Genomic DNA, 23534 nt, shown 5'->3' on the forward strand with positions numbered 1-23534 from the left:
CTATGTCACCTACATGTATTTTTTTACTTTGGATATTTCCATGTTTCCTAATGCTGTATTGTATCCCCCTAGGCTGATCAATGGCTGAAATAAAGATTGATTTGATTTGATTTGATTTGATTTATGTGATTTTCATGCTGGTTAGGTTGATTGCTGGTTGATTGGTTGGTTGGTCGGTCGGTCGGTCGGTCGGTTGGATGGTTGGATTGTTGGTTGATTAAATTGATAGCCATGAAATCACGTGAGATAGTCCCTTCTGAAGAGAAATTGGTAACCGTATTCTTTTCTGTTACATAAAACTAAGTTGGCTGATGAAAAATGAAATGGTGCACTTCACCATTCAAAATGCAGAAAAACTATCAGCGCCGACATAAAATGTCCATTGGAAGCAAGATAAGGCAGCAGTTAATTAAATATTGAGGATAGTTGAAATACGTTGTTTGGTACACAATTAGAGGGAAAGTCCATAACGACAGCCTTCCAAAATTCTGTTGCCAATAATAAAAGATCCTCTGCCTTATTAATTAGCAACAAAAGGAGAATAATGTCATCTTAATATTGGGCATATTTTACTAGGTGAAAATGGTTTGAAGGGCTTACGGATTGTTCAGGGCATCTGAAGCAAATTGCTGAATAAAAAGTTAGCGGTGTCATTAGACTGGTAGCAGAGGCTTCTTGTTCTGAACAAGCTTCATGAAGCAATCCATGAAATAGCAAATAGCAAATGTCTTGCCAGAGTTACATAAATTACATTTAGCTTGGAAATATGCAGAAGAATAATAGAGGTAGTTCAGTTATAAGGCAGTCTGTAGCCCCATCATCGCTTTTTAATTCTGACCAATTCTCCCTGAAGATGCCAATTTCTCCCAAGTTCACTTTTTCCAAGCTGCTTCGAAAAACATGGTCCATACGTAGTGACCTAAGCAATTGTGGGAGCTGGATAGTCTGGCAATCGCTTTGGGGAGTGTTTTATTCCACCGAATTTTATTTTTCTTGGCATGAAGCAGGGTTTAGGACTCTGCAGTCTCATTCAATTCCAAGATCAGAGAATTTACTTCCAGCGTGGTCAGTTTGTATATCTGAGGTTTACAGATTAATTAGGAGCAGTTTGCAAATCACTAACGTGTTTCATTGGGGCAAAATAAGGAATAAGAGGAGGTGAAGAAGAAGCCACAAGTGGAACAAATGGTCTTGGCATTCTCTAGTTCAGTTGCAAGGCTAAAAGAGGAAATTATTCTTGTCCAGAGAAAGAAGTTTATATCTCCAATTGTTTTAAGTTAGAATTCTTCCTCCCCTTAAAAAAATGAAGTTCTGGATGGAGAATCTGATTGTATAATGGGGAACATTGCATCAGGCACACACTGCTGCAGCAGAATGAGTCAGTTAGGGTTAATTCTTCAATTAATAAATGCAAAAACAAAAATGCTTTAAAGTGGGTCTTATGTTCTAATCTATCCTGGGGCCTAAGCAGGTCAATAGGTAATTTTGTTTCAAGCCCTTGGTTCGCACGTGATTTTAGCAGGCCAGTTCCCAGGCTGATTGCTCTCCTGTTTTCCCATCCTCTGGCCAGACAGTCTCTCGAGGGATTATCTTATCTCATACTCCATTCCTATCATTTTTGGGCCCCGTTAGATTTAGTATCTGTCAGATATAACCCATTTCACATGCCTGCCATTTCAGTCCTGAGATTGTTCCCTTTGAAGGTGGCCTCTCTGTTGGCAATGTATCTGGGTGGATTGTAGATTCCCATTTATCCAGCAACTTTGTTAAAAGATGGATCATCCTTTCATCACTGTGGGTTTTGACTTCTCTTCCAGACCTCTTTGGAATAACAGCTTCATCCAACTATCTAGTGCAGGGTTGGCAACTCGCGGCTCTAGAGCTGCATGTGGCTCTTTCATCCCTCTGGTGTGGCTCCCTATTGCCAGTTGGCACCACAATTTTGAGAGGAGCTTCCAGTTGATGCGGGAGAGCATGGCACGCCGGATGATATTCTCGTGTAAGCGGCGGGTTTTCCGTTCTTAAGGCAGGTAGAGGAAAAAGGACACCACTCTAGGAGGAGACTCTATGGTAGGGGAGGCAGACTTACAGTTGGCTCCAGAATTGAACAGGGGGCTTCCAGTTAGCACCTTTGTGGCTCTTTGAGTGTTTAAGGTTGCCAATCCCTGATCTAGTGTAACCTGACATTTCTGTCTTGATGTACATACCTTGCTCAGCTTTTGAACAGAGTCCTGTTCTCTTCATTCAGTAGACAAGTTTCTTCTTTACCCAAACAGTTCATGAAGACGTCATTTACACAATCATCTCTCCTTCCACAAGAATCCATTATTTTTGTAATCAACTTTAGGGGTTTCTGGTATGTTGTCTAGATTTCGGGTGTGCAAAATATAATCTCAGTTCCTTTAGGCTTCAGTAGCCAATGTAAGTCGTATTTAAGTCAGAAACAAAGCCCTTGTAAATGAAAGGGTACAGTTCTTTTGGCATCTGAATGCATACAGATAATGAAGGTCTACTTGCCTGTGTGATCCATTTTTATTCGGGGTTTGTTTTTCCCAAAATATAATAATTTGCCATCTTCAGCCTGAAAAAAAATTCTGGAGCTGCGGCAAAGTGTGTTTGCCAGAATGTTTCCTCTCTTTCCTTTTCGTCCTTTAACTGCCTGAAATATTTTATTTTGGAGATTTAAAACAAAGCATAAGCCCAGGAAAGGTTTCAAAGAAAAGTAATTAAAAATGACAAGTTGTGGCATAAACCTGACAGCGTTCAGGAAATATGCAGGATGGATTTTTTTTCATTTATGTCTTCTAGCATGTTTATTATTGTGTTCATAATGAGCCCTTCTTTTATAGCTAGAGTTCTTTTTTTTCCCTACTGTAGATGACAGTGGTTGTCTTAAGCCATGATCTTTTTTTTTTAATGAGTATCTTTATCTCCACGTCATGCTTTTAAAGGTTTGGTATGCAAACACGGGATTCAGAAGCTTTGGGTAGAAAATGCCTGTCACAACTGCAATTATAATAACTAGCATCCTAATGAGTTGTGCTCCATATGTGGAAAATAATCTATAAACTAAACTGTTACATAATTTATATTAAGATGTGCATGCAATTATTTTGAAAGGGGGTAAATCCTATACATTCCAATTACAGTGGCAATTAAGTGAAATTATGTGGATACTAATTAGATGATCCTAAAGGATCATAGACTTGTGTACTTAATTATCAGAGGAACAATCAACAACTCATTTAGGATGAATAAATTTATTTCACTTTGGGAGGGTGATACTGCTGTAGTTTCTCCTGCCGCCCTCATGTTTCTGAGATAATTCCATTGAGAGCGGTATGATCTATCCTGTATTTTTATGAGAGTAGTTAAGAACAGAATGTAACCTTTGGAGATTAGCATAAATTTCAAATCTCATTGTGCCACAGAAAGATATTTTAAAAACCCATTATTCTTAATAAAACCCAGTTAAGAAGACAGCGGTGTTAAGAAGCAGCCAAAATTAGAAATCTTTGAAGAATGTAAGTAAAGGCCAGGGAGTTTCTAACGTCTATGGGGAGCAATCGGTGGAACCTGTTTATTTATTCATTCATTCATTCATTTATTCATTCATTCATTCATTCCTAAATCATAAATAAAGAATTAAGGAATGCAACTATTACAGGTTTAACTTAGCATAAGTCTCACTCAGAGTTTGAGTTTATGCAAAGTTTTAACCTAAATAGCTAATTATACAGCATGTTGAATGCACAGGACATTTTTATCCTTTGCCAAGGGTCATCCAAATTTATGGTGGACTCTCAAGGACTTTTGAGGGTACAAGTAGTCCTTGACTTATGACCACTAAGTAAAAGGTAAAGGTCCCCCTCGCACATATGTGCTAGCCTTTACCAACTCTAGGGGATGGTGCTTATCTCCGTTTCAAAGCTGAAGAGCCAGCGCTGTTCGAAGATATTTCCGTGGTCATGTGTCTGGCATGACTAAATGCCAAAGGCACATGGAACACTGTTACCTTCCTACCAAAGCTTGTCCCTCTTTTTCTACTTGCATTTTTACAAGCTTTTGAATTGCTAGGTTGGCAGAAGCTGGGATAAGTAACGGGAACTCACTCCATTACATGGCGCTAGGGATTCAAACCATCGAACTGCTGACCTTTCTGATCAACAAGCTCAGCGTCTTAGCCATTGAGCCACCACATCCCTGTTTATGACCATTATTGAACCCCAAATTTCTATTACAAGGGAGATCACGTGCGCATGTGCTGGTGAGGGCATTTAATTACAGGGGTGGGCTTTTGGCACGCAAGGGAAAAACAGTTCGCCATCACTGCCCTATACCATTTAAGACAAATGACAAATCTCTTCTTGAAAACTTCCAATGTTGGAGCACCAGTGGTGGGTTGCAGGCGGTACACCCCGGTACGGGCATACCAGTGCCTACTCGGAGCACCGGGTACCATTCCGGTATGGTGCTTCAGAGGGTCCACCTGCCCGCCTGAGGTCCTTACCTGTATTTGAGCTCTTCCGCGCTTACGCACACGCACATGGAGCACACAGCGCCAGCACGACGCTCCACCAAGCAGCTGAAACGTTGCAGAGGTGTTGCAAGAGGTAAGGATGCATGCCTGTGCTGCGCGTGTTCATATGGTGGACGCTGGGTCCCATTGCACCATACCAGTTGCAACAGGATCCAGAACCCACCGCTGTGGAGCACCCACAACTTCTAGAGGCAAGGCATTCCCTTAATGAATTGTTCTCACTATCAGGAAATTTCTCTTTATTTCTAGGTTGGATCTGTCCTTGATCAGTTTCCACTTGTCTGAAATGGTGTAGGGTTGCCTGCTTGAGAGGGGAGTGGGGGTTGTACTAGAAGATCTTCAAGGTCCCTTCCAGCTCTATTCTGATGGATTGTATCAAGAGACTTCATAATGTTGATCAGCCACATAATAAAACCTCTACGCCAATTACACTTACTACAGTGTTCTCGGGAATGTGCACTTGTTCCCAGTACTACAGATTTTGTGTAAATTTTCCAATTTACTGGGGACTAAGCAGATCTGTGAGAGTAGCTGTCCCTGAGCTTGACAAATTGGTATGGAAGATTTCCATCTTCCTGTCTCCTATAACTTGGGAGTTGGACAAGTTCATTCCACTTTGAGGGGAAATCCTCAAGATCTGAAAGGAAACAATTTCAATCCTGAAACTGAGCTTGATAAAATTCATAGACTGAAGGAACAAAATGAATGGATATTTAATCCCAGTCAGATTATAGTGCCAAAGAAGGACGACTAAATATGGAGGCAAAGGGAGGATATAAAATCAAATGTATATAATGTGTACTTTCCCCGGCTTCTTTTGACTAGATAAGGCCCCTTGACAGGCTCAGTTATTTAGAAAGCAGACACAAATTCACAAAGACCTCCCCGGATAATAAGCCCAGTCAGGCTTTTGAGCACATGAACTAAAATAAGCCCTCCCCCGAAAATATTGCAACCATGAGGTGACCATGCTCGCCATCTCCTGCACCTTAAAAATAATAAGACCTCCCTGAATATAAGGCCAGGTGATTATTTTGGGGGTCCAATGTCTTATTTTTGGGAAAACACGGAGTTTGTGTGTATGTGTGTGTTATGTATGTATGTATGTATGTATGTATGTATGTATGTATGTATGTATGTATTTAGTGTCACAACTCCTGGTATGCCCAAATATGGGAGGAAGCCTACTGCTTCCTTTCTTTGTCTATCGGCTCGTCACCAGAGACCATCCAGACAGAAACCCAATATTTTTACTGTTGCCTTTGTTACATTTGTGTTGTATTTGTGCTGTTGTTATATTTGTGTTGTATTTGTGCTGTATGTTATATTTATGCTGATAAATAAATAAAGGGAGACTAGTATAGATCTATTTCAAGCTATTTAGTTCTCATCAGCTAGCCATACCCTATGTTGGGAATCGAACTAGGGTATGGCTAGCTGATGAGAGCTAAATAGCTTGAAATAGATCTATACTAGTCTTCCTTTATTTATTTATCAGCATAAAATATAACAAATGTAACAAAAAAGGCAACAGTAAAAAATGTTGGGTTTCTGTCTGGATGGTCTCTTGTGGCGAGCCGAAGACAGAGAGTGGAAGTGTGACCTTCCTCCCATATTTGGGCATACTATATGTAGTATTTGTGCTGATAAATAACTAAAGGAAGACTAGTATAGATCTATTTCAAGCTATTTAGCTCTCATCAGCTAGCCATACCCTTCCTGGGATTCGAACCTGGGCTGTATTGCATATTAGGCAGATGTGTTAACCACTAAGCCATAGGCTCTGATCCGTTATCCGAATATATATATATATATATATATATATATATATATATATATATATATATATATATATATATATATATATGTGTGTGTGTGTGTGTGTGTGTTATAATTTGTGCTGATAAATAAATAAAGGAAGACTAGTATAGATCTATTTCAAGCTATTTAGCTCTCATCAGCTAGCTGATGAGAGCTAAATAGCTTGAAATAGATCTATACTAGTCTTCCTTTATTTATTTATCAGCACAAATTATAACACAAATATAACAAAGGCAACAGTAAAAATATTGGGTTCTGTCTGGATGGACTCTTGTGACGAGCCTAATGACAGAGAGTGGAAGTTTGACCTTCCTCCCACACTTGGGCATACCAGGGGTTGTGACTTTAAGTATATACCTCCCACCCTGGCTGGCTGATAAAAGGAGTCGTTCTCTGCAGCTCAAATGGTTAACTCCCTGCCTGGGGAGGCAATAGAGCACAGGTTCGAATCCCAGTAAGGATATGGCTAGCTGATGAGAGCTAAATAGCTTGAAATAGATCTATACTAGTCTTCCTTTATTTATTTATCAGCACAAATTATAACACAAATATAACAAAGGCAACAGTAAAAATATTGGGTTTCTGTCTGGATGGACTCTTGTGACGAGCCTAATGACAGAGAGTGGAAGTGTGACCTTCCTCCCACACTTGGGCATACCAGGGGTTGTGACTTTAAGTATATACCTCCCACCCTGGCTGGCTGATAAAAGGAGTCGTTCTCTGTAGCTCAAATGGTTAACTCCCTGCCTGGGGAGGCAATAGAGCACAGGTTCGAATCCCAGTAAGGATATGGCTAGCTGATGAGAGCTAAATAGCTTGAAATAGATCTATACTAGTCTTCCTTTATTTATTTATCAGCACAAATTATAACACAAATATAACAAAGGCAACAGTAAAAATATTGGGTTTCTGTCTGGATGGACTCTTGTGACGAGCCTAATGACAGAGAGTGGAAGTGTGACCTTCCTCCCACACTTGGGCATACCAGGGGTTGTGACTTTAAGTATATATATATATATATATATATATATATATATATATATATATATATATATATATACATATACATATACATACATACATACACATACATACATACACACACACACACACATATTGTATATATAAATATATATATGTAGTGTATGTATGTGGCGTGTGTGCATATATATTCATATTCATTACATACATAAGTGCTTAATGAACAGTGTTTTCTATGAATCAAAGGTGATTCAGTGACTAAGACACTGAGTTTGTCAATCAGAAAGGTTGGCAGTTTGGCGGTTCGAATCCCTAGCACCACATAACGGAGTGAGCTCCCGTTACTTGTCCCAGCTTCTGCTAACCTAGCAGTTTGAAATCACATAAAAAATGCAAGTAGAAAAATAGGAACCACCTTTGGAGAGAAGGTCACAGCATTCTCTGTGCCTTCGGCGTTTAGTCATGCCGGCCATATGACCACCGATACTTCTTTGGATAGCACTGGCTCTTCAGCTTTGAAACAGAGATGAGCACTGCCCCCTAGAGTCGGGAATGACTAGCACATATGTGCGAGAGGAATTTTTACCTTCATTTTATTGTATGAATCTGCTTATTTTTATCCAATAATACTCTTCCCACTCCTAATATCTACCTCTACTCTCCACCATTTATAAAACAAGTTCGAAAATACTGTGTCTTTTTCTTTTCATGTCTGTCTATCCATTTCTGCACAATCTAAAAATATATATATTACATCATCTTAGTACATGTGTGAGGGAAATCTTTACCTTATATGTTAATATTTTTTTCCAGATTTAGTACATTTGGATGTATAAATGCTTCCATTGTTGAGAGCCAAACTGGATTTTAATGTAAACTTTTGCTTTCACCTTTCTGAAAGTAGAACATTTCTTATATAGTGTTTTTGAAAATATCCATGAGTTTTGCTTTTGTTATACCATAAAAAAGCATGCATTCCTAATTGGAGATCATGGCCTTCTAAAAGCAATAATCTTTTATGGCTAAGCTTATCCATTCCCTCACCCATGTTAGTGCAGCTGCATGATAATAAAACTCCCAATCTCTTAGTCCAACCCCCCCCCCCCCCCCGGCCCCGTTGTTTTTGGACTCCTGCAACATTCTCAATCTTATTCTGGCTTTTTTTTTACTTTGCCAAACATAATTATAGTGTTTATAGATATTCATTTTTATAGTTGCAGTTGATAGGTGCAAGTTTTTTCATTTATGCTTAATTTGTTGTAGCAGTTTTGTATAATTATCTTCCTTGATTGTAACGCATCTTGCTGTTAAATATATTCCCAAGTATTTAAGTCTCTTAGGTATCTATAAATCTAATTTCTTTCTCAGTTCTTTCTTCTGTTTTTCTATAAAAGTTTTAGCTAAAAAATTTGTTTTATCTTTATTAATTTTCAATCCTGCAACTTGCCTATATTCTTCTATTACTCCCATTAACTTAAGAGCTTATTTCCAGTGGTCTTCTAAGATAAATACTAAATAATCTTAGAGAAAGCCTTGCTTTCTGATGACCAGAGGTCACATTACTTGCAAGAGAAAACAAAACTTGGAGCTGTTAGTTTGTTGCAGAAAAATCAAATCAGAAAGCACACACAGATAACTGATTCAGCTGGATTCATTAATTTCTTTATATACATAATAACAGATGAATAAATGCACAATACCAATAGTAGATATTTTCAATGTGGTAGAAGTTACAAGCAGAACACAACAGGAGAGAATAGTTTCATCTCAAGAGTTCAGAGCAGACAGAGACAAAACTAGTTTCAGTTTCGATTCTCAGCATAGACTCAGATCTGTTTAAGCTCCCATTGGCTGATTTAGTTGCTATGCCTATTCATTGGCTGACTTTGGTACCATGTCTCTCCCAGTCATGAATATTCTAACAGAAGATTTATTGATGTTGTGCGTTCAAACCCATCCATTCTTTCCTAAATTTGCACCTCTACTGCAGTCAGCTGCAGCTCAACATACTCTGGTCCTTTTAAGAAAAGGTGGACAAGGCAATAAAATAATAACACTGGACTATTCTGCAGGATTGTTACAGACCACTCTCTATGGCTCAGTCAAACTGGGCTAGCTTGTAGGGTATGTAACATGAATTTTATCCGTGTACATTGTCCAATTCTTGAAGATGCTTAAGGTAATGGTTCCCTTGCATATATGTGCTAGTTGTTCCTGACTCTAGGGGGCGGGGCTCATCTCCGTTTCAAAGCTAAAGAGCCAGTGCTGTCCGAAGACATCTCCATGGTCATGTGGCTGGCATGACTAAATGCCAAAGGTGCACGGAACACTGTTACCTTCCCACCAAAAGTCCCATTTTTCTACTTCCATTTTTACATGCTTTCGAACTGTTAGCAGAAGCTGGGACAAGTAACAGGAGCTCACTTCTCCCATTGACTTTGTTTATCAGAAGCTAGCTGGAAAGGTTGCAAATGCAAATTTATTCTATCGCATGTATGATTCCAGGAGCAAGTAGAGCCAGCAGTGGTTTCTATCAAATAATGGTTTATATCTACAATTGGAATACTATACATACACATGTTACAAGCAGTATCTAAACAAACAGCAATTACAGCAGGGGAGAAACACTACGAATCAACCAACACACTACAGGCATTTAAAGGGATAACAGCCAAAGACCCTGCTGACTCATTCCCCACATAGCATCAGCTTTTTCTCTTTTAAAGTCTTCACATTGAGGAACATGGACAAGTTTCGCTTGAGTTCTACATATCTACAGACCCCTCACATCTGGACATAAATTGTTTCAGCTTCTACCCTCAAAATGATGCTATAGAGCACTGCACACCCAGGCAATTAGACACAAGGACAGTTTTTTCCCCAAACGCCATCACTCTACTAAACAACTAATCCCTACAACACTGTCAAACTATCTACTGTATTATTATTATTATTATTATTATTATTATTATTATTATCATTATCATCATCATCATCTTACTTCCTACTACCTATCTCCTCCCACTTATGACTATAACCATGTTGCTTGTATCTTTACAATTTATATTATTTTATTTGTTTCCTAGTGCAATTTGATTGTTTATCAGTAATCTATGACTGTCACTAACTGTTGTATCTTATGATTCTTGATGAATGTTATTTTTTCTTTATGTACACTGAGAGCATCTGCACCAAAGACAAATTCCTTGTGTGTCCAATCACACCTGGCCAATAAAGAATTCTATTCTATTCCTATTCTATTCTATTCTTGCTTTCCCTATATGAATGGATCTCCCTATATTTATCTGTAACAGTGGGATTTTATCCAAACATGTTCCTAAATTTGTAATTTCACAGGCAGAGAGATTCAAGATCACAGCTCTTTGATCAACTGGTTTTATTACACTCATTAGAAAACAACAAAGATTGTTCAGTTTTTGGCTCAAATCTATATGTGGCCCAGGTTCAAGTCATGCCTGAATAAACCGAGACTCAGTTTCCTTAGTGGGAAGAGCAGCCAACATCTGGCCATGGTTACTGTAGGGCCTTTGACTGTTTTCAGCCTGGATCCGTCTGGCCCTCACATACACGTTGCTTCCACTGTTTCCATAAACATTTTGATAAGTGTTTCTTTTGTTGTTTCCTATTACATTACCCTGGTTATTTATTTCGATCTTAAAAATAAACAAAGTTGTCGTAAATCTTTTGGGATATGCTATTACAGTAGGTGCATTCCTTCATCTTACTATTGTAATTTACACAGTATGAGTGTTGTCTGACATGCAGGCTTTTTAATTGTCATAATTCGCACATCAAAAAGGTGTTAATGACATCACACCCTTTAAAAAAACATCTCTGCTCATGAAGGATGTGCATCTGCTCCAAGGCTTTAAACCCGTTTCCCCATGCATTATGAGTTACGTGGATAATGGCATGTTCGAATACACCATTTTAAAATCCCTTGAAAGAATTGCTGGAAATTGAGCAGAATTGCAAAAAAGGATGCAAACAAAACTAGAAAAAGTTTCCATTAAACCTATCATGACAAACAGAACCTACCATCCAGATTATTATTATTATTATACAATTGTATCACAACGGCCAGTTGTTTCGCCGGATTTGGCATTGGTTACTAGTCGGGCCCCACCCAGGGGCCTAGGACATCGTAACGTATTTTCATAACATGCATGCAGATCCAAGCAGTGCGGCTTTTTGCATTTGACTGATGGTGATTTTGTCAATTTTTAACTGTTTTAAATGTAATTCCAGTGCTTTTGGAATAGCACCCAGTGTGCTGATTACCACTGGAATTACCACTGCTGGTTTGTGCCATAGTCGTTGAATTTCGATTTTTAACTCCTGGTATTTTGCAATTTTTTTCACATTCCTTCTCATCGACCCTGCTATCACCTGGTATTGCAATGTCTGTGATTGTAACCTTGTTTTTCTCAACCAGTGTGATGTCTGGTGTATTATGCGCCAGTATTTTGTCCATCTGTATGTGAAAATCCCACAAGCTCTTGACCATCTGATTTTCGGTGACTTTTTCAGGCTGATGTTCCCACCAGTTTGTTGCGGTTTTAATATTATAATTTTTGCACAAATTCCAATGGATCATTTGTGCTACTGAATTGTGCCGCAATTTATAATCAGTCTGCGCGATTTTTTTACAGCAGCTGAGTATGTGATCAACAGTTTCATCAGCTTCTTTGCAAAGTCTGCATTTGGCATCATCAGAGGATTTTTCGATTTTGGCCTTAATGGCATTTGTGCGGATAGCTTGTTCTTGCGCAGCCAGGATTAGTGACTCTGTTTCTTTCTTTAATATACCTATTGTTAACCATAACCAAGTTTGTTCACTGTCCACTTTATCTTTTATTTTTTCCAGAAATTGGCCATGCAGTGCTTTGTTCTGCCAACTCTCCATTCTTGGTTTTATCACCTCTTTTCTGTATTCTTGTTTCGTCTGTTGGGCCTTCAGTAGTTTTTTGTTCTTTACTTCAATCAATAGATGTTCTTGACTTTCTTTTAAATAATCAGCCAGTGCCTGTTATTCTTTTTCAACTGTTTGCTTCACTTGTAATAATCCTCTGCCACCTGATTTTCGGGGCAGATATAGTCTATCAGTATCACCACGTGGATGTAAACTGTAGTGCATTGTCATTAGTTTCCTGGTTTTTCGGTCCAAAAGGTCCAAATCAGCTTGTGTCCAGTTAACTATACCAGCTGTGTATCTTATAACTGGTATTGCCCAGGTATTTATGGCCTTGATTGTATTTCCACCATTCAATTTAGATTTCAAAATTTTCCTAACTCTGTTGGTGTACTCTCGCCTGACAATAGTTTTTACTTCTCCATGCTTGATGTTATCCAACTGCAGAATGCCTAAGTATTTGTAGGCTTCATTTTCTTTGCATTTAATTAATTGGCCATTGGGCATTTCAATTCCCTCACATGCAGTGATTTTGCCTCTTTTTATGGATACAGTGGCGCATTTTTCCATGCCAAACTGCATTGAAATATCGGTGCTGAATACTCGGACTGTATTTGTCAATGATTGGATTTCTATTTCTGACTTTCCATAGAGTTTCAAATCATCCATATATAGTAAATGCGAATTTTTTTCAGCTTCTTTGGCTGTTTGGTAGCCTAATTTCATTTTTTTTAAGATTACTGATAGTGGGATCATTGCGATGATGAAGAGAAGAGGTGAAAGTGAATCACCCTGGAAAATTCCTTGTTTGATATTAACCATTCCGTAGATCTCATTCCCTACTGCCAACTCAGTTCTCCATTGTTTCATCACTTTTCAGTAAAGGATGTAATATTTTTGCTAATGCCAGTTGTTTCTAAGCATTTTATGATCCAACTATGTGGCAGTGAGTCAAATGCCTTTTTGTAATCAATCCAGACCATATTCAAGTTCGTTTTTCTGTTCTTACAATTTTCTAATATCATTTTATCAATTAGGAGCTGATCTTTTGTGCCCCTGCTCCTTCTTTTGTTGCCTTTTTGCTCTACTGGCAAGATGTTGTTTGTTTCCAAATAATCCATCATGTTATCTGCAATAATGCCTGTGAGTAATTTGAAGGTTGTTGGCAAACATGTTATTGGTCTGTAGTTTTCAGGTGTTGTTCCTTTAATCAAGTATGTCTTTCCAGTTGTCAACCATTCATCAATTTGGCCCTTTTGTAAAATTTCATTCAGTTGCCTGGCCAATATTGCATGTAAACTGGTCAGATATTTGAGCCAGAAACCATGTAATTGGTCCTTTCCAGGTGATGTCCAATTCTTTACCTTTTTTGCTCGATTTTTGACCATCTCAGTTGTTATTTCTAATACTTACATTTGTTTGTTGCCAATGCTTTTCTCAAAGTCATGTATCCACTTTGCTTCCTTATTGTAGTCCTTTGCATTTTCCCACAATTCTTTCCAGAATTCAACTGTGCCCTGCTTTTCTGGTTTTTCACTTTTGGTGTCACCATTCACATTAAGACTTTGATAAAAACGCCGTTGGTCTCATCGAAATTGTTGATTTTGTTTATATTGGATGATTCGTGCCTCATATCTTTCAATTTTTCTACCTGTTGCTGTTATCTGCTGTTTTACAATCTCTACAGCTTCATTGATGTTTCTTGTATCCAATCTATATCTTCTGATTAGCTGATCTATGATTTTGTTGTTTTTAAGCCGTTGCTCATGCATGTTGTTTAAGTTACTAGCATCTGCCCTTAATTTTTTGACTTTTTGTTCTAATCGGATTTTCCACTTTGGCTTTGATGCTTTTTCTGTTGTGTGACTAGGTACTTTGATTTTAATGCCTAGTTCATTAGTGACTATTACAGCTGCTCTGTACATTAACTGGTTCGTTTCCAAGATGGATCCCGATTCAATTGTTGAAAACACTGCATTAACCATTTTCATGATAGGGGCCAAAATTTTCTTAGGCACAGTTTTTAGTGATGCTAAACATTGCCTTTCCTCATTAAGCAGAAAATGCTCCATGATCTTATCCTTCAATTCTTTTTGTTTTTGAGTTAGTTCATCAGTTGGTTCAGTGATAACTGGTTCTAGTGGTGGTGGTGTTATTTCCTCCCCAAGAGCTTCTTCTGGGAGTTCTACTATAATGTCTTTAGTTGTGTCTTGAATATCAGTTATTTCCGCTTGTGATATTGTTTTTTGGTTTTGCAATTTGCCTGAATTTCCTGAAGTTCAACTTCACTAAACACTTTATTCCGTATAATAAATCGCCTTTGATCTGCTAGTCGTTGTTCACTAACATTTGAACCTGGATATTGTTGTTTCCATAATTCATACATTCACTTTAAATAACCTCTTTGTTCTGGCTCTGAGTTGTAGTAACAGGCCATTATGGCACGGTTTTCATCTGCACTAAATTTTAGTCGTTTTGTTGGCTGGTCCACTTGTAGCCCACTTGTCAACGGATGTCCAGGGACCCCAACATCCGCTGCGGCCCTTGTTAACCCGTGCGACGACCGATGCAGTATAAAATTTTTATTTGTTTCTTTCACCATATTGTATGGGCTGGCTGGTTTTTTTTATGGGGCCAGTTGCCAACCTGACCCCAACCCTCCTCCTTTCTCATCCGGGCTTGGGACCGGCAACGGCGGAGTTGTTGTTGTTGTTGTTGTTGTTGTTGTTGTTGTTGTTGTTGTTATTATTATTATTATTATTATTATTATGTTAATCTTTGGTGAGATTCACAGCCTTTGGGGCTGGTTGGTAGCTCAACAGCTCAAGTCCTAACCAAGGACCTAGAATTTGTAGAATCAGAATGTTCAAGTCTGATAAATTTAAAATTATTATTATTAGTAGTAGTTGTAGTTGTAGTTGTAGTATGTAGTAGTAGTAGTAGTATCTCCTTTATTCATTAAACATGAAACTCAGTCAACCAAACACCCAAAAATGTGTCACAAACACTATTGACTGGTGCTAATAGTTGATACGGGTTGGTGCCAGCATCCTAGGTATCAACCAAGTATCTTCTTAGAATATATGATGTTCCGAGTAGCACAGTTTTTTGCATTTCCTCTAGTATTATTGCAGGAAGCTGCAATTTCTTGATGTGTTTCGTTGTTGTTGTTGTTATCATTATTGGAAAATAGATATCATTTAGGGGATATTTTTTTTACAGTGCAAAGCCATTCCCCCCCCCCCTTCCCTCTGCATTTGTTTGCATTTGTCAATTCCAAACACTTCTCTTCAGCACTAAGGAACCTGTGGTTCTCCCAACATTGTTCTTTCCCTAACCATAAGTCAGACAGGTTGAGATCTACAGATGCCAGAAATACCTGGAAGTCTGGAGTTTTCCCATTCCTACGCTTTTCAACGCTCAACTTGCAATGGGTTGTACTGTCTTGGTTGCATGTCATGCTCATGGTTGTCTTCAGGAATGGCCCCAGTAAGAGGCCATGAAAGCAGAGGTGGGCTTCACATAATTTAACAACCGGTCACCTAGTGCAGAACTGAAAAACGTGAGCGTGCCTTCCGCACTTGTGCACGGTTTCAAACACATAGCGATTTTATGCGCACTTTCTCAGGCAGCGGCGGTGAGTAGAGTGGTCGAGGCACAGAAATGAGCTGGGCTGCGAGCAAGCCAGAGAGTGAGATATATAGGATGGGATAGTGCCGGGACAGGTGGGCGGAACAACCGGTTCGCGAGAACCGGTCCGAACCGGCAGCTGTCCACCTCTGCATAAAAGCCAACTCTTGGCTGAGTCCACTTACAAAGTGAGAGCAGCCTTTCAGAATGTGATCAAATTATGTCGTAAAAACATGGTTTGTTTGTTTTTTGTCTTTCCTTTTAGAAAATGAAGTAAGAGCTTTCCCAGTCTTAATTAGTGACCAGAGTGAGATAATTGACACTAATGGAGCCGGAGATGCCTTTGTTGGTGGTAAGTACCTTTTGCATGTGATTCTGTTTGGAGATCTACCTGTTCTTCCCCCCTTCCTCTTCTTACCCAGCAACTTCATCAGACAATGCAATAACAAAGGTTGGTGTTGGTGTTTTTCCCATCAAAGAGCATCAAGCTTGTTCTTTGCAAACGTTCATTTGCATCCTAAGAGTCTGTTTTAATGGATTGTTAATTCTCTCAGGAAAAACGTGTTGGTACCTTTACAGATAATGTGCTGTTAAGCAACATCTACATTGTTTTCACAAGATTAATTGTGCCTGTCAGAATGTTGCGTAAATAGAGCTGCCTCAAATATGCTTTCTAGACTCCTCCAAATTCTACCCTGGCTTTAAAATCTTAGCACATTGCTCTTCTTTTTTAGCAGGTTGTGGTGAATATTGCAGAGTATGAAAATAACTAACATTTGAACCTTAAACTTCCCCCCCCTCCCTTACTGCATCTGTTTCCTAGCCTGATGGTGTGTAAGTGCCCCTCCCCAAATGATATGCTTTAAGAGGCAGAAATAGCAGAACATCTGCTCTGATTTATATCTGATCTCATTTTTTTAATATTGGGAAGGAATGAAAGATACAACTCTCCGTCTCCATTGTTTAAAATGCCTCAAATAAATCAAAACCTTGTGTAGCTGCAAAGTTATGTTATTGACGATAAATCTCTGTTTCTTGCAACAACAGGCTCTTTCACTTTGAAAATGGTAGTGCTGAAAGTCTTAAAGTTGTCCACAACACTTCCCTTAGTTTTCTCAAAATACAGGACTTGTTCTTTTGGTATGACTACAGTTGTTATTGTTGCCACATCAGATGAAGAGAATATATGAGAGTCTTCACTTCTTGACACAAGTCTCTTACAATCTAGGTTTACCTTGAGCCACCAATCAGGTTTGTGTTGCAGAACTCTAGACTGTCCCTAGGTGGCAGCAACATGGTTCAGAAAATCCAAACCTGGTTGTCCTCTGGTGGTTGTTTGGACATTAACCCAAATGTGACAGAAACAGCATTTTCCTCCTTCTTCTGTTTCTCCTTCTCCTCCCCTTCTTGCTCTTTTTCCTCCTCCACATTTTCTTCCTCTTTCCTCCTCCTCTTGACCAAAAAGACCATAGGACGATTGGTTGAAGGTTATCCTAAAAGCATTTACCTCTGTTATCGGATGACGAGCGCATTCTATTCCCAAAGCATTGTATCAAGGAAAAGGCACGATGAGAACCAGTTGGGAAGATGGAATCATAGATTCCCCATTCTTCTCATATTAGGCTCGTCCCTGTCTCAGGTGTTTTGATCTTGGTTTCTACTATCTTTCAGTCTCCACTCAAGGTTTAAAACTTTAGGAAATCTGACAAAACTACACTCAAGGAACTAACTTCTGAGTGGAACTGAGAAGCTTTCTTCCATACATCTAGGCATTTTTAATTCCTCAGAATCATTATTTGAAGTGCTTAGACTGAAACATGTGGCCCCTTACTTTTAGCAGTAGAGGTTACAATTAGAAAAGGCTAAAGCCAGACTAGGCATTGGGATTGAATTCAAAATATGTTCTGTTCTGAATGCATTTTTAGCCAAACTCCATCCTGGAAGTAAACAGTAGGAGGCTTCCTAATGAACTTGCGAAATTTGTGTAGCTTATGGAGAGCTGACCTTTCTAGATCCAACTTGCAAAGGACAATATTTACATAGTGTTAACAGATGGAAAGCAACAATTTTACATAAAGGACACTGAGTGTAGCAGAGAAAATCTATCTACCGTATTTTTCGGAGTATAAGACGCACCAGAGTATAAGACACATCAAGATTTTGAAGAGGCAATTTTTTTTAAAAAAAAAGTAGGTAGGTAGATAGAGGGAGAGAGAGGGAGAGAAATACAGTAGGTAGGTAGGGGGAGAGAGAGAGTAGCTAGTTAGTTAGTTAGTTAAAGGGAGAGAGAGAGAGAAAGAAATACGGTAGGTAGGGAGATAGAGTGTGTATAGGTAGGTAGGTAGAGGGATAGAGAGAAATAGAAAGAGAGAGAGAGAGAAATACAGTAGATAGGGAGAGAGACAGTAGGTAGGTTGGTAGGTAGAGATATATATAGAGAGAAATACAGTAAGATAGCTAGGGGGAGAGAGAGAGAGTAGTTAGGTAGGTAGGTAGGTAAATAAAGGGATAGAGAGAGAAATAGAGACAGAGAGAGAAATACAGTAGGTAGGTAGGGAGAGAGAGTGTGTGTGTAGGTAGGTAGATAGATAGAGGGATGGAGAGAGAGAAAGAGAGAAATACAATAGATAGGTAGGTGTTTCTGCTGGCACAGCACTTGATCAATGTAATTCTCATCAATCAGTTAAAAAGCTTTCCAAAACGGGGGAAAAAGTTTTTGCACTCTGCAAACCTCCCAAAAATGGCCCGTTTTTCATGAAGAGCCCCAAGAGCCATGAATAGCCTGTGGGGGGCTTGCAGAGTGCGGGCTGGCCAAAAACAAGAAAAAAAATGGCTTCAGGAGGCAAAAAATGCTGTATTCGTTGTATAAGACACACCCAGACTTTCAGCCTCTTTTTTGAGGAAAAAAGCTGTGTCTTATACTCCAAAAAATACGGTAGATCTGTGTATTTGTGTCTAAAAACTTTGCTGGCAACCAAATAGGTTTTTTTTTTTTTAAGAATGCATGTTTGGAGGGTTGGACTCAGTGGTGGGATTTAAATAATTTAACAACTGCTTCCCTGGCTGGATAGGTGTGGCCGGGTAGTCATGTGACAGGGTGGGTGCAGCCAACCCAATTTCATTCATCACACCCAGCCCCGCCTCGTGGCCACTCACCTCAAGGGCAGAGGTGGGATTCAGCAATTCTGACCGGTTCAGACTAATCCCACTAGTGGCTGGCCCCATCTCCGACCATTTTTTGACTGATTTTCGGGCCATTTTTCAGATGCTTTTGGGTTGACGGCTGAAAAACGGGCAGGGGCAGGGCCGGCCAGTGGTGGGATTAGCCGGTTCGCCGAATTGGGCCAAATTTTAATAATCGGTTTGCTTGAACCAGTCCAGACCAACTGAATCCCACCTCTGGTTGGATTCTTTGGAAAACAAGAGAATTGATGGAGCAAATTCTCCCCTCTTTGTGTGAAGTGGACTGAGGAGAAAAAACTGTCTCTACATCTCGGGGATGGCACAGAAAGAAAGTTAAGTAGGAGAGCTAGAGAGAAAAAGTTCTGACAGTCTGAGAGAGTAAAACTTGATGAGGACAGACTGCATCCTGAGTAAGAGCTAAAAGTAGAGCCAGAAGTATGCCTCATCTAACAGAATGCCTGAGGACAAGATTGCCTCCATCACGAGTTGCAAACCTAAAATTTATTTCCTATGTTTAAACACGAGTATCTGATCTTTGAAAAATCCAGACAGATTTAATAAGGAAAAAATCTTGATTATAGGAAAACATGATTGAACCAAGCAGAAGTCAAGAAATGGAAAGTGTAGCAAAGCCACCAAGGTTGGTGATTTTAACGCTAGAATAAACAACTGGATTTCTGTACTGCTAATAAATCTTAAGACTTGTGGGCTTCAATTCCCAGCTATGCTGGCTGGGAAATTCTAGGAGTTGAAGTCCACAAATCTTCCATAATAAAATCACATCAGGGATCTTCTATCTATCTGTCTGTCTGTCTGTCTGTCTGTCTGTCTGTCTGTCTGTCTGTCTGTCTATCTATCTATCTACAAATGGTGTGAGCAATTTCAACCAAACTTGATACACAGATGATTTACTCTCTGAAAAAAAATACTGTGGGGGTAAGACTAACACCCCTTGGGGGGGGGTGTTCTATTAAGATACAGCCTGTTGTGCCTTAAAATGGCTTCTACTGTACAGTGCAGTGTTACCATGGTAATGGCTTCCCTCTGGTAGGTGGGAAAATCCAAAATTAGAAATTACGTTTGATTCGGACACTTCCCCCCTATAAATAAATATGTGGGCAACCCAGGTTATCAGCTAGTAACAAATAAAACAAATGCCAGTAGCAACGAAAAAACTCAGCTGAAAATATATAACGCAGATATGCAGCTAAGAACCAAGGACAGAATCAAGAAGAGATGCCTCTTCTGCACACAGTATCCTATCCTGTCCTTTTTTATTTCCTGCTTTGTCCAGGGAAGCCCCCTTCTCGAATCTGGAGGCTACCTGAACTCACCATTTAAATGTCACCTAAAGCTTTCTTTGGTGATACATCACTAATGCAGACAAGCTCCATATTACACCTGACATGCTGTGAGTTGGAATATAAGATAGGGTTTTATAATCCACATCCCATTAAACTAGGATGACCGTTCAATTACAATGGCATTGAAAAAAAGTGATTTATAGCCGCTTCCCACTTAAACCATTGTGGCATCCCCATGATCAAAATTCAGATGCTTGCCAACTGACTCATACTTATTGGTTCCCTTTTGCAACCTTCTGACAAGCAAAGTCTATGGGGAAACCAGTTTCACTTAGCCACTATGTGACTAAGTTAACAACTGCAGTGATTCACATAGCAGCTGTGTGGTCGGTAGCAGGCTCCGTCCACCCACCTGGATGTCATCATGTCTGTTTTTCATGCTCTGCGCATGCACAAAAGGTCGTATGCGGGCACACACTCACATTTGCAAACCAGTAGCGAAGGTAAGTAGATTTCACCCAGGACAAAATCTAATCTATAGAATAATAATGGAAATAAGTTTTTTCTTCCTCACCATCCAGTAGGTGATTTATTAGTAATTTTAGTGGCAGGTTTGCGACTGATATAATTTGAGGGAAGCAAGATTTAGTTGGGAGATACATTAAGGGGGATATAGCTGGCTATAACTAACTGCTTCTAATTTGGTCCTCTAGTACTGCATATCTGTTCTTCCAAACATACCAATTTCCAAGGAGCTAGGAACTTTTAGGTGCAATAGAAGAACAGAATTACAGAACAAGAGTTGGAAGGGACCTTGGAAGTCTTCTAGTTCAACCTTCTGCTCAAGCAGTAAGCCCTATACCATTTCAGGCAAATGGATGTCTAGTCTCTTTTTAATAACCTCCGGTGTTGGCGCACCCAACAACTTCAGGAGGCAAGCTGTTCCACTGGTTAATTGTTCTCACTGTCAGGAAATTTCTCCTTAGTTCTAGGTTGCTTCTCTCCTTGATTAGTTTCCATCCATCGGTTTCTTGTCCTGCTTTCGATTGGAGAAGAGGTCAATCTATTCTTCTTTGTGGCAGCCCCTTAGATATTGGAACACTGCTATCATGTCATGTCATATAATATTCAGAAAATGAATGGCAGAACATTCCAAAACTACCTCTACTTCCTCAAAAATTCATAGGCACATAATTTTTGCCTTCATTCCACCCCCATTTTGTTACTTTATTTATAACACTCACTCCAGCATATTCCCACCTGGAGTTCTCATGATGACTAGCAGCTATCAGGGCCATCTGGAAAGTAGCCCATTTTTTCACAGAAAATACAGTCCTCTTCCAATAGGTTGACCACCATCTCTTGATCTTATGCTGATCAATGGCTTCTCTGTCTGAACATAATTTCAGGGTAGTTTTTTTAACCTTTGAACCCAAGCCATTATCATAATTAGATGTAATATTGACAATAAAATAAATCGAAGTCCCAAATGTTGGCCTCAATTTGTTGTGGCCCGTCAGCGGCCAGCACAGCTAGCAGCAGATTCGAACAATGAGGAGGTTGGGGAGGAACATGGGCCAGTCCTGGAGTTTGCGGGAGGCTCTGACGAGTGCATTGCGTCGGAGGCAGAGATGGGGCCAGGGCCGTCTGACAGTTATCAGCTTCCTTCAGAGTCAGATATCAGTGAGGCAGATGAACAGCTGTAGCCTGTTTCGAGTATGCGCATGCGCAGAGTTGCCAGATGAAGGGAACAGCTAAGGAACAAGGGTCGACTTGGGAGTAAAGCCACAAGTGGGTGGTGAATGGTCCCTCCCAGAGGAAATAAAAGAGAAGTGAAAGGGGAGTGGAGTTTGCAGGAGACAATGAGTTCATTCCTGCATTCTTGCCAAGAATTGCAGTGTCTAAAAAATATCGGCCTCGCCATTTTAGTAATGAAAGGTTGTGGGCTGGGACTTTGCTGGAGAGGAATTCATTGTAAATTAAATAATGAGTTTATTGGGACAAGGGCTTTGCTTCGTGCTGCTGGGGAAGCCTAGGTCAGAACACAATTGTGATCATAAAGTGGAGGAGTACATGTATATATGGAATTGATTTTGTTTCAACAATTTAATAAACTATATGTTCCTCAATTGACAATAAGATTTCCCCATCTATTGGATAACCTCAACTTTAATTCAAAGAAACCTAAATTTCATGATAACAACCGGCAAAGAAAGAAATGTATAATATCATTTTTTTAATATTGTCCAAATTTTGGCAGAGAGACAAAAGCAAGGGCTATGCCAAGTAAGAAAGCCTCTAGCTTTTTTCTCTTCAAGCCTTAGGAAGTTGCACGGAATAAAAACATGACAGTAAGACGATCATCATAATTAAAATACCTGTCACAGATTATTTCCCTCACCTCCTATCCTAATTTCCCTGTCCCCTAGGATAAATCTGGTTCTCTCCTTCACCATCTGACAGCTATAAAAATATGCACCTCAGATGATTGCTAGAGTAACTTCATTGTTTAAAAAAGATAGCTGGTTTTCTGAAACTTCATTGTTTTATGAATAGTGCCTTGTGAAATCTTTATAAATGAAGCAGAATGAAAAATAAAGACTGTTGAGGTGAAGAATGTTTTAGCTATTGCCTCTTTCCTTTCAACCGAAGATAAGCGTAAAAGAGATTAGCTCAACACGGGTGTCTGATTTAACCCTTACTATCCATTCTTGTGATTTGGTAAGAGACAGAGAAAGAAAATTCTATTTTCAGTTCCTCAGCCTTTTGACTGACAGCTACCCCAAAGAAGAGGAGGAAGAGATTTCTTACATAAATTAGGCGGATTTCCCTCTTATTGTATTAGAAAAATTATTCTTTGTATGAAGAGATGTTTTGACTGCCTTACAAGTTTTGATTTAGTTACAATGATGAGTATCAGCTTTTTGAATATTGCAGACATGTTTTCAAATATTAAGCTGGGACCCATAAACACAAAACATAGCTTTGTGTCCCCACACTCCAGCGGGAGAATGTTCAATAGCAGATTATACTGTAGTGCCTTTTGCTCTTTCAATTCAAAATATTTTTCACATTCTCCCATATATATATATAAATCACTATGTGAGGCAAAGATGACCTTATTCCATTTCTTCTTCCTGAT

General features: G+C 39.3%; 1 protein-coding gene across 2 annotated transcripts in view; it reads left to right on the forward strand.

The window, feature by feature from the left end:
* ADK (adenosine kinase) overlaps positions 1–23534 on the forward strand; it is a 280290-nt gene that overhangs the window by 236016 nt on the left and 20740 nt on the right. For both annotated transcript variants that reach the window (XM_087702333.1, XM_014062802.2), the window contains exon 10: positions 16171–16257. In XM_087702333.1, the coding sequence (XP_087558459.1) occupies positions 16171–16257 (87 nt within the window). The remainder of the gene's footprint in view (positions 1–16170; positions 16258–23534) is intronic.

This window comes from Thamnophis sirtalis, unplaced genomic scaffold (genome assembly GCF_051295495.1).
Source record: "Thamnophis sirtalis isolate CommonGarterSnake01/CBP01778 unplaced genomic scaffold, rThaSir2_p1.2 scaffold_15, whole genome shotgun sequence".
Classification (NCBI taxonomy): Eukaryota; Metazoa; Chordata; class Lepidosauria; order Squamata; family Natricidae; genus Thamnophis; species Thamnophis sirtalis.